The sequence below is a fragment of the Vulpes vulpes genome, chromosome 9 (assembly GCF_048418805.1).
Source record: "Vulpes vulpes isolate BD-2025 chromosome 9, VulVul3, whole genome shotgun sequence".
NCBI lineage: Eukaryota > Metazoa > Chordata > Mammalia > Carnivora > Canidae > Vulpes > Vulpes vulpes.
This window is the reverse complement of record NC_132788.1, coordinates 53,517,309-53,533,233: the sequence shown is the minus strand read 5'-3', so window position 1 is coordinate 53,533,233 and position 15,925 is coordinate 53,517,309. Positions and strand designations below refer to the sequence as shown.

The following is a 15,925-nucleotide window of genomic DNA, read 5'->3' as shown; positions in this document are numbered from 1 at the left end:
TTCATGGTCTTTTTTTTTAAAATTTTTATTTATTTATGATACTCACAGAGAGAGAGAGAGAGGCAGAGACACAGGCAGAGGGAGAAGCAGGCTCCATGCACCGGGAGCCCGATGTGGGATTCGATCCCGGGTCTCCAGGATTGCGCCCTGGGCCAAAGGCAGGCGCCAAACCGCTGTGCCACCCAGGGATCCCTATCTTCATGGTCTTTAATTGTTTGTCTCTTTTTTCCTCAGTTTCCCTCTCTGCCATCAACTTGTCTTCTATGTCACTCACTCGTTCTTCCACCTCGTTAACCCCTGTCGTTAGGACCTCTAGTTTGGATTGCATCTCATTCAATTGACTTTTAATTTCTGCATCATTAGATCTAAATTCTGCAGTCATGAAGTCTCTTCTGTTCTTTATGCTTTTATCTAGAGCCACCAATAGCTTTATAATAGTGCTTCTGAATTGGCTTTCTGACATTGAACTGTAACCCAGATTTTGTAACTTTGTGGGAGAGAGGACTGTTTCTGATTCTTTCTTTTGAGGTGAGGTTTTCCTTCTAGTCATTTTGCTCAGTGCAGAGTGGCCAAAAACAAGTAGTATTGGGAAAAGGAGAAAAAGAGAGGAGAAAAAGAAGGAAAGAAAAGAGAAAAAAAAAAGGAAGAAAAAATGAAAAAAAAAGAAGAAAAAGAGAAAGAAAGGGAAAGAAAGGAAAAAAAGGGTGGGGGAAGCAAACAGAAATCAAAAATAAAAAACAAAAACAAAAGCAAAAACAAAACACAGGGGAGTATCTTCTGATTCTGTATACTTTAAGTCCCTTGACTTCCCCTGGAACTTGTCCGACTAGCTGGTCTTCTGGGGGAGGGGCCTGTTGTGCTGATTTTCAGGTGTTAGCACTTGGGGGTGCTGCTCTGCCCCCTGTCTGGTGCAGGGCTCAGTGAGTAATGTTTATCCTGTTTATCCGGTGAGGCCACCGTGAGGCTCAGTGGGGGTTGTTTACTCCGTGAGGCCCCAGGAGGAACAACCACAGTGGCGGCGGCCACTCTGAAGCCCTGAATTCAGCTCCCACAGTAACTATGGAGCTCTCAGGCTGCAGAGGCCTGGATGCTCCAGGGGCGGGGACGCTGATCTGCAGCTCATTTCTTTTTAATGCTGAATACTATTCCATAGTCTGGATGTACCACAGGTTATTTAGCTGTCCACCTACTGAAGGACATCTCAGTTGCTTCCACGTTTTTGCAGCTATGAATAAAGCTGCTAGAAATATCTTTGTGCAGTGTGTCATGTAGACATAAGTTTTCAACTCATTTGGTGAATACCAAGGAGTGTGGTTGATTACGATATGGCTATTTTTACTTTTGTAAGAAATGGCCAAACTGTCTTCCAAATCAGTCACACCATTTTGCATTCTTACCAGCCATGAATGAGGATTTCTGTTGTTCTAAACCTCTTCAACATTTGGTATTGTCAACATTTAGGATATTGGACATTTTGATAAGAATGTAGTGATTGTTTTATTTTTTTTTTGTAGTGATTGTTTTAATTTGCAATCTCTAGTGATATATGTTAAGCATCTTTACATATACTCATTTTTCATCTGTATATCTTCTATGATGAGGTGTGTGTACAGATCCTTCACCCATTTTAAAAATTGGGTTGTTTATTTTCTTTTCTTTTTTTTTAATTTTTTTATTTTATTTATTTATGATAGGCACACAGTGAGAGAGAGAGAGAGAGAGAGAGGCAGAGACATAGGCAGAGGGAGAAGCAGGCTCCATGCACCGGGAGCCCGATGTGGGATTCGATCCCGAGTCTCCAGGATCACGCCCTGGGCCAAAGGCAGGCGCCAAACCGCTGCGCCACCCAGGGATCCCTGTTTATTTTCTTATTATTGAACTCTGTATATTTTGGATAACAAGCCTTTATCAGATATATCTTTTGCAAATATTTACTTTCCCAGTTATCTTCTTTTTGACAAGGATGGTGGAATGGAATTAGTATCAAAGTCACTTGTAGAGCTGGAGCCTCTGGGGGGCTCAGCCCATTAAGCATCTGACTCTTGGTTTTGGCTCAGGTCATGATTTCATGTGTTGTGGGATTGAGCCCAGGATTGTGCTCCATGCTCAGTGGGAAGTCTGCTTGAAGATTCTCTCCCTCTGCCTCTCTTCCTACTCATGTTCTTGTTTCTCTCTCTCTCTCTCTCTCTCTCTCTCTCTCAAATAAATAAATAAAACTTAAAAATAAATCACTTATAGAGCTTTAACTATATATAGAGAATGTAAATGTTGCACTCCAAACCTATTGAACCAGAATCTCCACAAGTGCACCTGGGCATATGCAGTTTTATGAACTTAGAGGCAGGGGAGCAGTGGAAATGGAAGGACAGTTCTCCTCCTCCAGGATTGGGCAGTTGATGAAGTGGGGAAGGGAAGTGTCAAGACTGACTCCCAGGTTCTTGGCTTCAACAACTTGCTGCAAGGAGAGGTTGTTTACTGAAATGGAGAACCTGTAGGAGGAACACTTCTGGGGAAAGATTAAGAGTTCAGTTTCAAATATATTGAATTTGAGAGGCTGTTAGACATCCAAGTGGAGGTGCCGAGCAGTCAGAGGAATCACAAGTGGATCCAGATCCTAGACAGATTTAGAGGATGATGTATCAGGAGGTGGCATTTGAAGAGGTGAGCCGAGGTGAGATCAGCTGAGGAGACAGCATGTGTTGAAGAAAGAAGATGGTTTTGTCTTAACCACCCCTTTAAAGACCCTCTCTCTAAATACAGTCAGATCTGAGGTGCTGGGGGTAAGGATTTCAAAATAATTAAGTCTGAGGGAACACAGTTCTGCCTGTGGCAGGCAATGAGACCCATCGAGCCCTGGGCACTGAGGGCGCTAAGCAATTGGGGGCACATCCCACAGCTCTGGCTTCAAGATGTAAGTGTGAAGGGTGGTGGAACTTGTACCTCCTGCTCAGCACCCAGCGGCCGCCCTGACCCCCTTGCCCACTCTCATCCGCAGGCTCGCTGGTTGGCCAGAGACTCTCAGACCATCCTGATGTGCGGAAAATTGGGTTTACGGGTTCTACAGAGGTGGGGAAACACATCATGAAGAGGTAGGTGGTTGGGTACCTCTGGTCACAGTGTTGGGTTGTGGGCAGTGCCATATGTGAGCCTGTTGCAGGTTCTGACCTTGTGTCTGGGTTCTGACAAGCCCTTGGTGAGGCTGCTGTGGCTGCTCTGTGGAGCACACTCAGACCAGCGGGTGCGGAAGCCTCAGTGCGATTTGGGGCCATGAGTACATGTGGCTGCCTGGGATAGAGCTGCTATGAACTGAGATGTGCTCCAAGTGTAAAAGGCCCACCAGATTTTGAAAACTTACTGCACAGAGTAGTACTAACTTCTTCTATTTATTGCAAGTGGAAATAATATTTTTTATTAATTGGGTTAAATAAAATATATTAGAATTAATTTCATTGGTTTCTTTTTAGTTTTCTTTCAAAACTAAAAGAAATTTATTTTTTTAGTGGCACCAAAAAATTGCCATTATGCAATTTGCCTGAATGCAATTTGCCATTATGCAAAAGCCTGAAGGGCACAGAAGATGTGGCAGGTGCTGTGCCTCAGGATTACTGAGGCTGGTATTTGAGGCTTTTGTTCTATTCTATTGGACTGACCTGTTCTAGAACATCCTCTCATCTCTTATTCCTTGGACTTGCCTCAGCCAGCTAGGGTTTTATTCCTGGGTCTGTCATTAATTTATGATATGACTGTGGCCAAGCCCTGACCCTTCCAGACCTCAGTTTCCCCATCAGTTCAGCGAGGGTGTTTGCATGCTCCATGGTGCTGGTCTATGTAGCTGATGAGCTTGGAGAGGGCTGGACCACAACTCAGTACCCCAAGACAACCACAGGATGCCTGAGCCCCACCCCACTGAAGCTGAACTCTGGGAGTGGGTTTCAGACAACTGTACTTGATTGAAAGGTACAAACAGAAAGAAGCTGGGGCTTCTGTTGGGTATACTGACACCTTTCTCTGAGGCCATGTGACCACCCACCTCTGTCTCTGTTGCAAGGCTCATGCGTGGACCTCCCAGGTAGTCTAGCCATGATGTGACAATTCCACGGGGAGAAAGGCTTCTCTTGTGTTAAAATAACATCTCATCTCAATGCAGAGCAGTGTTTTTTCTTCCTAGACTCTTCTGCAGCCTCTGGCCCTGCTCTCCATGGGCTCTCTGTGCCCCACAAGATGAGATTTTCACCTTTTGGCCCCACATACCCACTCTGTGAGCCAGGGTGCAGTCTGGACCCTGTTCCTTTCCTTGAGTGATACCATGCTGGATCACAGCAGCTTTACATGACGTCGTCTTCTGGGTCAGGAGCCACAGCCAATGTGGCTGTTGGAGTGTGCCTTCAGGGTCAGTAGAGGCTGTTATCATAGCCTGTCAGTGGACCAGGTGGAGCTGCTCTGATGCATTTTGAGGTACAGGAGGGCAAGCCTCAGCACTTGAAGAGGGGGAGGCAGGGAGTGATGCAGGACAAATGGACGGATGAGGGAGTGGGCAGGGTAGCTGCAAAAGCTAGCTAGTCTCCCCTGTGCTGTGTAGGTGATAGCCATATGTAAGCCCATGTGTGCTAAGGTCCGAGTCAGGGCTCAGTGAATGTCAGCTCTGAGGACTCCAGGGCAGGAGGGTATGGGTAGCATCCTGTGGCTCTGGGACTGCCATCTTCTGGGGGCTTTCCAAGACCCCTATGACTGGCACCTGAGATGGAAGCCCCCTTGCTGTGTCAGTCCTGAGTGAGGAGATCCCCGACTCCCACCCTGCGCCATGCCTGTGTTTCACCGGCCCAGTGCTTTGAGCGTCCCTCTGAGGACAGTATCAATAGGTCCACTTTGTGCACACTGAGGCAGTGTGCACAGGATCCCCAGCTTCTCTCTGCACCTGTCACTAAAAATCCAAGGTGTCGAAGCCCCTATGGCATTGCAGCTGTCCCAACTGGGGAATGGTTCTGTGTTTGGTTTATTTGTTGGATATCCACCAAACAGCCATATGACCTGACAAATGCCTGCCTGCCCAGTGGGACTTATGCTTTGATGACCAGGGTCAGACACAAATAAAACATGCAGCAAAGCACAGCAGGCACGGAGCACAAGGGTGTGCAAATTATAGGGAGCACTTGGGGCAGGCACCCCAACAAGGGGATGGAGCAGAGACCGAAGGAAGTGATGAATGAGCTTCAATAATATCTGAAGGAGGAGTGAGCCAGAGGGGGCTATGAGAGCAAAGGCCCTGTGGTGGGCATGGGCCTGGGTATGGAAGAGGAAGGCAGCAGAGTGGCAAGGGGAGGGAAAGGGGAGAGCTGATGCACGTGGGGCTGGGGAGAAGCTTGCCCTCTTTCCCTTGGCCCCTCCACCTGGAGCCCCCATGTCTCAATACCCCAGGCACCCAGCCTTACCAACCTCTGTCCCTTTCAGCTGCGCCCTGAGTAACGTGAAGAAGGTGTCCCTGGAGCTGGGAGGGAAGTCGCCCCTCATCATCTTTGCTGACTGTGATCTCAGCAAGGCTGTGCAGATGGTGAGGGCCTGCCTGGGGGGTGGAGGTGGGGCACCCATCTCTGACTCTACAGTCAAACTCACACATTTGGCCTAGACTGGCAGGAAGGGACCTAGAGGGCAAGGAATGACATATGCCTTCCAGAAAACAAGCATACTGAGAAGTTTCATAATGGTCAGGATTACTGAGATCAGCTTCACAGAATGGGAAATGTAAGCCATAGTTCCATCTGTCCATCTGTTCTGAAATCAGCAGATGGCTTTTCCTTTTTGCTGTGCCTACTTGTCCATCCCCACCATTGACTCATGGGGCAGCCTCATGAGTCTCATGAGAGACTCATGGGGCTAACTATTTCATGTTTCTGGGCCTCGTGCTTTCACCTGTACCAGGGGGGAGAATACTCCTATACTCCAGGGGTTCAACAAGCTATTAATAAGCCTGAAGGGCACAGAAGATGTGGCAGGTGCTGTGTGTCAGTTGTTCTTATGTTCATATTGTCATTGTCGTTGTTATGCCTTGGTCCCCCTCTCCACACCTCTGTCCCCCACTCCACAACTGAGCAAGCCATTTCAACCAGGTATCCATTCCATCCAGGTATGCCCCATTCCATCCAAGTCTCACTGTGCCTTGGAGGTCAGTGTGATGCCCAGCATGAACATGAAAGGGAGTGGGCCTCAGATAGGGAAACTGAGGGAGGCAAGTCCATAAGCGCAGGCTCTTGGTCCCAGTGCCAAGGCCACTACTGTAGGGCCAGAGGCCTAGGCCATGTCACTGGGCAGTTAAATCCCAGCTGCCAGGAGAGCCAAGCTCTCCCTCCTCCCCTAGCCCCCCACATAGGGCTACCAGGTCTAACATTTATTCTGGACTCCTAGGAGTTCTCTCAAGCCTGGGCTGGCACCCTGTCCCTCCCACAACATGGGGCTGCCTGCCTGCCTTTGCCTGCCAACTGCTGCCCACTCCAAGTGAATAGACTCTCCAGGCTCAGCCCCAAGAGAGTGGGCTATGACCCCTCCTACATCACCCCAGGAAACACACTTGTATATAGTGTCTCCACGCACACTCCACTCCACTCCACTCCCTCTTGTCCTCCACTCTCTGCAGTGTGAACACAGGTGTCCCCCAGGGGATGGGACTCATCTGTTCTCTTAAGATGATCAAAGAATGAATAGAACCTGTGTGCCCATTGCTGGCTGGGCCTGGCCCACCATCCCATCGGAGATTGGAACACACACATTCCTCCCCTTCCCTATAAGAAGGGCTGGTGGGATATAGGGGGCTGGCACCCTGGGAGCGGCTCTAAGCTCGCATTCTTATCCATTCTCCGAAGGGGATGAGCTCTGTCTTCTTCAACAAAGGGGAAAACTGCATTGCAGCGGGCCGGCTTTTTGTAGAGGACTCAATTCATGACCAGTTTGTGCAGAAGGTGGTAAGTTCTACTGCAGAGTCTTCACTGGGGCAGCCACATGTGCTGCAGGGGGCTGGGGACAGAGAGGCAGGGCTGGGCCACGTGGCTTCAGGCACTGTCCACCTGAGTGAGGAAACCATTGGGCAAAGCTGTATCCTTTTTCGCTTGTTTTTAACTGTTTCAGGAAGACATAGTAACCCTGCAGCTCAAACTGACATAACCAAAAAGGGTCTGTCCTAGGTCAGCTCCCTAGCAGAGAAGCCTAAGCCAGGAATTCAGGTGTATGTGGCTCACTGTGGGCAAGCTGTCAGGTGAAGCCCAGGAGGTGGGAGTGACCAGGAGAGGACAGAGACAAGACATGGTCTCGAGTGACATCCAGCCCTAGACTGACCCACAGATAGGAGCTCTGGAGATACCCCTGGGGTCCATGGGCCAAGCTTTTGTCCTCTGTCAACAGCTGTTGGCTATGAGTGTCCATGGGCTGGAGGAGGTCTCCCTTGGACCTGCGACCATCAGCAGCCACCTCTCATGGCTGCTGCAGGGTGGGTGCTTACATAATGAGCTACTCCCCAAACTTAGTAGCTCAGGATAACAGATATTTATGCAGGCACAGCCCTGCGGGTTGGCTGTGTGGGCACCAGCCCAGGTTCAGCTGAGCTTGCTCATGCATCTGCGGTCATGGGGGCACTTGGTGGCTGTGTTGGGATGGTTCATTGTTGTCCCTGTGGACATCCTGCAGCATGTGCTTGGACACATGCAAGGCCAATGGCAGGGCTCCTATGAGAATAGGAGTGTAAATGCCTCTTGGGACCTCCAAAGTTTGTTTCTCCCACATTCTACCTGCCAAAGCAAGGCACAGCCCAGCCCAGATTCAGGAGGTGGGAAACGAAGCCTACCCCGATGGGAAATGAGTGTAATGCATAACCCATTGTAGTTTGGGAGTTGGGCAGCCTGGCAGGACTAGCTGAACCTGGAGCACAGATGAGGAGTCATGATGAAGGACCCACTAGGGGGCAGCTCACTGAGTGGGTGTAGTTGTGGGGAACACAGAGCTAAGCAAGCCCCAGTCCCTTCTAGGAGTCTGCAAGAGAGTCATCAACCCCCACAGAGTGATAGCAAAGGTCACAATCCCAGCAGAACTGTCAGGATAGTGTCAGTTCCCAAATACAGGAAGTGAGCTGCACAACCAGAACACTCAGCATTACTGCTCTTGGCATCCTAGGGACAGATGGGGCTAGGGGTCGTCGGTGGCCAGGTGGGAGCAAAGAAGGGGCGCAACAGCCTACTGTGCTAAGAGGTCCTTGGTGAGAGGGTGTCTTCTGCATCCAATTAGGCCTGGCTGGGGGGCGGGGTGCAGAGCCTGAATGGAGGGGTGAAGTAGCCCTGGCCTCCGAGGAGGAGGCGGCCAGTCAGGCCTGACTTTGACGCAGCTATGGGGAGGGCGGCATTGGCTTTGTTTGGTTTTAAGAAACTAGGGAAGAAGCCTGAAGAGATGTGACAAAAATGAGAGGGGCGAGCCCCAGCCTGGAGCCCGGAAGGTCTGATGTCTACCTCTCACTGGTTATGCCCCCGAGTTCTCTTCTGTAGCACAGCACCCATATTCAAAGGCTTTTCTGACTCTGCACCCAGCCTCAGAATCTGGCAGATGCCGCCTGACACGTCTTGTACGAGACCCAAATCCACGTCTCAGTGGGCAAAGCCTAGACCTACTTGTAGCTTGGCTGAGGCAACAAGGAAGGCTTCCCAGAGGAGGGGTCTTGGGACTGGCCTTGGAGGCAGGCAGAGGTTGGGGCAAGAGTGGTGGCCTCAAAGCTGGCCCTCCACTCCGCTTAGAGTCTGTCACCGTGGCGCTCCAGCAGGACCAGAGCTGCCCTGCCCCACTCCCATCCACATTCTGGAGCTCAGACAAGCATTCTCTCAGCTTCTCAGCACTTGAAGCTGGGTGCAGGACCGCGATAGTGACACGCTCCTTGCGGGCCCATCTCCAGCACTCCCCTGTGTCCCTGGACACCTCTCTTTTCCCAGCTTGTCTGACACTAGGCTTTGCGCATAGGGTACATTTGGGATTTCACTCTGAAAGGCAGGCTTGGAACCAGAATATGGAACATCCTTAGGGCGTGTGGACTTTCTTTAGCGGCCAGTGGCTGGTCACCAACATGCAGACATGTTAGGCGCATCAGGTTTGGAGCATTGGCAGATGCTGAGCAGGACCTAACTGGAAGGACTTTCCACAGGTAGAAGAGGTGAAGAAGATGAAAATTGGCAACCCTCTAGACCGGGACACCAACCATGGGCCACAGAACCACCAAGCCCACCTACGGAAGCTGGTGGAGTACTGCCAACATGGTGTGGAGGAGGGAGCCACCCTGGTCTGTGGTGGGCATCAGGTCCCTCGGCCAGGTCAGTCAGAGCGCTGGTGAACTGCAGGGCAGGCAGCATGGCCTCTGGCTTCCTGCCCAGCTCTATCTGGAGGCATGTGAAGGCCATGGTTAGGCTCCCAGGCCTCCGGGTTCATCCGGGACATTAGATATGGTGCCCTTGGCTGTTTGCACACCTGCCAGACCAGGTGTGGTCCCAGCAAGGTGAAGACACCAGAGCTGAAATCCAGTCAGTGCTGGTTTAATGTGTATCATAGTGGACTTTGATTCACCATAAACATCTCCGAATCCTTGAAATTCTTTCCTCCCGTGGATTCCATGGCACTGGCTTTCGTGGCTTTCTGGCTTTGGCATTACTTTTCAGTGGTCACTTTTCACTAAACCTCCTTCTCCACCTTACCTTGAATGGAAGTATATCCCCAAGTCTTCTCTGCGCTTGGAAAGCTTCCCATGGCAGACCATTTCCCTGGAGGATCTCACCCCTGCAGTGGTTCACACCATCCCAAATATCTGTCTCCAGGTTCCTCCTCATCCGGAAATCCTGACCACCTAGACACACCCACCTGCAGGACCCCAGGCCCTTCAGACTGAATGGGTACTAAATCCATTGCATTATCTGAGTGTCCTGACCCAGACATACACTTGCCTCTCTGGAATCTTCCATCTGGTCAAGTCACTGGAGCCAAGGGCTTTGGCACAGACTGTTTGAGCTGCTTCCCTGTTAGACTGCCTGCCATATGGGGATAGGTGTGGTGTCTGTCTTCTATACTATTAGGTCCTTCATGCCAGCACGGAGACTCACACCAAACCTGAATTAATTTGATGGAATGAAAGAGGGAAGGAAACGATGAATTCTTGACTCTCTTTTCTTGACCATCTATTATAAATGAATTGCCTGATTCTCTCAAATTAAAAATCTTTCTTGCCTTCCCTGCTACCATACTGCTGACCCTCTGCAGCTTGTTTTACCTGGACCATCACGTCTGCTTCCTGAGGAATGTCTTGTGCCATGCTAACCCTTTGTTTATGGTAGCTGCCAGGAGTCTTATTACGTCTCCGCCAACACTGAAGCAACTTCTACAGTGACCCGTCCCCCTGCAGCAGCAAGCTCCAACTCCTCACTTCACACCAGGGTCTTCCATGGTCTTTTGCTAACTGGCTTGCCCATGATCTATGCTCCAGCCACATTTTACTCTCTCTGAATACACCTCACGTTTTCCTGCTCCCTGGGCTTCTGCTGCTCCTCTGATTAGCAAACACCTCTCCATTTCCTCAATTGGTGAATTCATCAACCAGCTCAAATAACATCCAGGCACAGACCATAGGTGCTTCTGTGTCACAGAGCTCCCTGGCCACTGATAACCACTGTCTGCCTAACCCCTTCCCTGACTCAGTAGACTAGGGGTCCATAAGACCAGAGTTCAGGGTGTGATGGGAGAGAGTGAAGCAAAGGCATGGTTTGCAGAACAGTCAGAGGGTGCAGCATGCAGAAACCAGGATACTGGGCAGCTGCCATTACTACCCACTGGCTTGAGGGCCAAGAGGAGGGAGCAGAATTCTTGGAACCCAATGAGGAGAAGAGTTGCAAGATATAAACCCAACTAGAAATCAGAAGATGAGGGATGCTAGGCATGCAGTCCCCCTCACAGAGTCCAGAGAGGCAGAGAAGAGTACAGAAAGAACAAGAAAGGGACAGCTCCTGCCCAGCCCAGGGCCTCCAGCGCCTGGCAGCCAGCAGTCTGTAGGCTGAGAGAATACAGGCCATAACACATGAGTCAACACGTGTTCATACCTAACTTAGGTTTCAAAAATTGTGATTAACGTTAAAATATAATTTATAGGGACGTCTGGGTGGCTCAGTGGTTGAGCATCTCCTTCAGCTCAGGGCGTGATCCCTGGGTCCTGGGATCGAGTCCCCCATTGGGGTCCCTGCGGGGAGCCTGCTTCTCCCTCCTCCTGTGTCTCTGCCTCTCTCTGTGTATCTCATGAATGAATAAAAAAATCTTTAAATATATATGTAATTTGTAAATGTATGAAAAATATGGAATATTTTAAGTTGTTTTTAAAGTTAGTTTTTTTTGTTGTTTTTCTAAAAACTAGAAAGAAAAAATTTCAAATCTGTCAATTTCCCTCAGTCAGGCTAAATTACATCTCAGTCCAGTAGGGTCTCAGGGTCCCAAGACTCTGTGTCTAGAGGAGAAATAGAGGAGGCATTTCTGCTGTCAGAGGTGGCTCCATCTACAACTAGGGCCTGTAGGGGCAGCAGTCTGGATGGGAGTAGGGGGTGGTCATGTGTTGACAGGAGAGCAGGTGGCTGGATCCTGGTGGAGAGCATTTGCCCCTGAACCTAAAGCATCAGCACCTGCACCGAGGGGCTGGGAAGCCGGGAGGCAGTCCTGGGAGGTCCTGTCCATCAGAACCTGTCTGTGTGCGAGGCTTCCCCCACTCAACCTACTGCACGGGGACTGATGGGGAGTCATGTGAGGGGCTGCACTAGGTAAAAAAATCCCCACTCTATCACAGACCAACACTGAGCTGCTCATTTTCCTCAGCAGCATTTCATTGATCCACCGCAGGTCACTGCGAGGATCCTGTGAACTCGTATGTCTGGGCAGGAAAGCCACTCACAGTATGTAGCATCCAGCACAGTGTCACGAATGGCAGTGCTGGAGTGGGATGTGTGTGTGGTAGCTGGCGGGGCCGGGCCTGGCTGGGGAGAGGACCGCCCACCCGCAGACCGGCTCGCTGTCTCTCCCCTCAGGTTTCTTCTTCGAGCCGACTGTTTTCACAGACGTGGAGGACCACATGTTCATAGCCAAGGAAGAGTCCTTTGGGCCCATCATGATCATCTCTCGGTTTGCTGACGGGTAGGGAGTCCTGCTTCTGTCTCTTGAGAACCTGACCTTTTCCGTGCCTCACTGCAGTCTTCACTTGAGCTTTGCGGAGGGGAGCTGCAGAAGGGGAATGTAGCTGGATGGAGCCGAGCTTCCTGCCAAGCCTTCCTCAACCAATGAAGTTAGGAGAGCCCCAGGGGACCAGCAGGGCTGGGTCCCACTGAGTGTCCTCTTGGACTCTGGTGCCTCACAGCATGCTGGGTTCTGCTCTTATCCACTGCTGCATAATAACCACCCCAAGCCCCAGTGACTTGGAATAACAAGTTACTTATTTCACTTGTGAGTCTTCAGTTTGGTGAGGATTCCATGGAGCTGGCCACCTCTGCTCTGTGGTCTGTCAGGCTGCTGCTGCCCGGCACCCAACTCCCCCAGAGGCCAGGTGGAAGGTGCAAGTCTTCTCAAGAACCATCAGTGGCCTCAGAGAGCTGAGAACCTCATTTATACCAGTCCCATTGGTCCAGCAAGTCATGGAGGCCGGACCCAGCTTAATGGGAGAGGAATCGGCCTGGCCGTAATTGCTCTACCATGGGCTCTTTTCCCATGATCTTTCAGAGTAGCACCTTTGGGATGATTGCAGAGTGGCACCTCATCTCCGATACATTATACTTCCAACCGTCAAACAATTATCAAAAATTTCGTCACATGCTGATGGCACTAGAATGAGATTCTTTTCTCCCATCTACTAAGCATACAGTGTGCTAAGTCTTCAAGTCTGATGTCTGTGGGTGCCCCCGGTCTAGCTCCCAGAGGAATGCCTGATGTGTGTGGTGGTGCCCAGCCTGCCCCTGTCCCTGGGCTCCCATCCCCCTGTCTGTACAGCATGGGGCTTGCCCATGATGACAGGACCCTGCTCCGCTCTGTCATCCTCTGCTCTTCGCTTGGCTGCCCTACCCTTCCACACTTGCTGTGGGCCTGGCACCTTAGGCCGGGCCTCCCTTGGAGGCAGGTGCAGGTCTTTCTACAAGCAGTGCCCAGAGGGGCCCTGTGACCCTCCTCACGGAGTTCTTGCTGGGTTTTCCATGCAGCGATGTGGACACTGTGCTGTCTCGGGCCAACGCCACAGAGTTTGGCCTGGCCTCCGGCGTCTTCACCAGAGACCTCAACAGAGCCCTGTATGTCAGCGACAGGCTGGAGGCAGGCACCGTGTTTGTCAACACATACAACAAGACGGATGTGGCCGCTCCCTTCGGAGGCTTCAAGCAGTCCGGCTTTGGCAAAGACCTCGGTAACCTAATCCTGGACATCTGTTAAGGCCCCTTTATGCCAGGCCCTGTCCTGGAGGCCGGGGCTCGCTTCTTACTGGGATGGGAGGGGGTGCAGGTGAAAATGAAGACAGAAAACAAGATCCTGCTAGGGAGTTTAGGCAACGGGCAAGTCTGTGCGATCCGGCTAGGAGGACTGGGAGGGTAATTTTAGTGGGGACTAGGGTGGGCCTCTCCAAGGGGGTGGCACCTGCCCTGAGGTGTGAGTGGCTGGAGGAGGCTGTATAAAGACCTGAGGGTGTGTGTTCCTGGCAGAGGAGACAGCAGCTTTGGTCCTGGAGCTTCAGAGAGAGGCCTGAGTGCAGGGATGGGGAGGACTGATGGAGGGAGGAAGCTGGGGAGGCAGACAGGGGGCCACATAGCAGGACCCTGGGGGGGCCGCAGTCAGAACTTCACTCACAGAAACCGGAGAAGCTGTGGAAGCCGAGTGTGGAGGCCAGTGGGGCAGTGTGAGTCCCTAGCATAGAGACGGTGTCACCCAGGTGGGTAGCCAAGCACAAGGCCCGCCTGACCTGCCAGGGGAAGGGTTTCTGGTCTGGCACTCCTCTTTCCATGGCTCTTGCGTGATTTAGCATGAACACTGCTCTCTCAGTCCTGCCACTATGGAATCCAGCCGCTGAGGACCACCTCCAGTTGGGGATCCCAGCTCTAACACCCAGGAGTGGGGGCGGGGCAGTGGGGACAGCGTCTGGAGAGCAGCTGTCTCCTAGAGCCTCTATCCTTGAACCCAGCTCAGGATCCTCAGGGAAGTTGGAGGGGAGGCTTGACCATGGAGAGGTTGCTGTTCCACTTTCTCCCCACTCCTTTTACACCCTGCAGAAAACCCCAGGGATGCTTGTGAAAGGAGCCCCATCAACACCCCAAGGCCCAACACTGTGCCCACAGAGGTGGGGTTCACGCATACACGCACAGGCACACACACGCACAGGCACACACATGCGCACACACACACCATGTTGGACAGTACTGCTCCCTTCGTCCCTGCCTGCCGCTCCTTCCCGCTTCCCCATCTCGGTTCTTCCACTGGAATCTACAAGGACCACTGTCATCCAGGAGGCTGTGGGTGCCAAGTCCTCAGGATCTGATCTCTGTCACTTACAGCTCTGCCCCCGAGCTCTTGCAGTCTGTCCTCTCTGCCGCTACCTTGTCCTGTGTCCTGTGCACATAAACCAGGCATCCCCAGTAACCCACTGGGTTTGGCCCAGAGACCTCTGCAGGCCTGGCTGGTGAAGTATGGCTCCTGGGGCCAACCTTAGTGAGTGGGGGAGATGCCAGGCACTGCAGGCCCCAGGCACTGGTTGTGAGGCCGAGCACACCAGCAGCAGAACACAGCCAAATTCTGGGTGCTTGCGACTCTTGTTCCCCATAGTAGCACGACCTGCGATTAGCTAGGGGGCGGCCATGGGGACAGGGGATGGGCTGGTACCTCTGGGTAGCAGGAGGCCACCAGAAAGCCCCTTGACTGCCCTCGGGCTGATGGGGCTGCCGAGCCTCACGAGGCGGCAGTCAGGGCAGGGAAGTTTCTGGAATAGTTGCCCAGAGTAGTCTGTATCCCGACACCCACAGCGGGATCCTCAGCTTCCCCACCCCACGACAGCTGCCTCACCTGCTGGGTCTGGGTTTCTCATCTGTAACTAGGGCTGAGCCTCCACTGACCCCACATGGTTGCCGCAGGGATCTGTGAGGTCAGAGGGCTGCAGCACTAGCAACAGGGTGAGGCCCACCCAAGTTGCTGCTGTGAGGGTGACCTTCCCCATGGCACCTACTGTCTTGCAGGAGAGGTGGCCCTGAACGAGTACCTGCGCGTCAAGACGGTTACTTTTGAGTACTGAAGAAAGGTCTCCTGAGAGAAAGCCCCTTCCCCACGATGTGTTCTTGCCCCCTACAACCCAGCCTGCCTGCCCAGGGGTGGCCTGGGCTGCCCCCTGAGTCTCGGTCTCTCACCCCTTCCTGTGCATGTGGCACCTCCATGTGGAAGCCCTCCCACCTGCACACCCTGTCTGATCACAGTGGCCCCAGGGTGAATAAAGATTCTGACCAGTGGCTGCAGGACCCCCGTGTCTCTCAGCTTCACCCGTGGGGATGCTGGGCGGCCCTGCAAGTCCTGACACTCGAGTGCATTGCTCAAAGAAGGTGCCCTGGGGAGAGGTGCAGCACTGGCAACTGGGTGTGCATCCACTGCAGCCTGAGGAAGCAGGTGCTGAGATGAAGGGAGGCACGGGAGGCACGGGAGCCTCTGATGGCACGACTCTTGGGAAGTGCAGAGCAGAGGAAGCAGGACAGACAGCCCTCCCTGCCCAGAAAGGCCCTTGTCCTGCCTGCAGCTCCTCGGGCAGGCCTCACACTGTTGCCAGCGCTGCAGCCTCCCAGGAGCTGACCTCAGTTGACCCAAGGGCACTGTGGGGGGGAGGGGCGCTGTGCTGCCCCAGACCGGGGTTTCAGAGCTCACTCTATCATGT

General features: G+C 52.2%; 1 protein-coding gene across 4 annotated transcripts in view; it reads left to right on the top strand.

Moving 5' to 3' along the window:
• The window catches only part of ALDH1L1 (aldehyde dehydrogenase 1 family member L1), a 107,537-nt gene extending 92,028 nt beyond the window's left edge, over positions 1-15,509 (top strand). For all 4 annotated transcript variants that reach the window (XM_072720121.1, XM_025991615.2, XM_025991614.2 and 1 more), the window contains 7 exons: positions 2,996-3,089; positions 5,449-5,548; positions 6,855-6,953; positions 9,167-9,332; positions 12,072-12,177; positions 13,230-13,429; positions 15,243-15,509. In XM_072720121.1, coding sequence (XP_072576222.1) covers positions 2,996-3,089; positions 5,449-5,548; positions 6,855-6,953; positions 9,167-9,332; positions 12,072-12,177; positions 13,230-13,429; positions 15,243-15,298 — 821 coding nt within the window. In that variant the 3' untranslated portion in view covers positions 15,299-15,509. The remainder of the gene's footprint in view (positions 1-2,995; positions 3,090-5,448; positions 5,549-6,854; positions 6,954-9,166; positions 9,333-12,071; positions 12,178-13,229; positions 13,430-15,242) is intronic.
• The last annotated feature ends 416 nt before the right edge of the window (positions 15,510-15,925 follow it).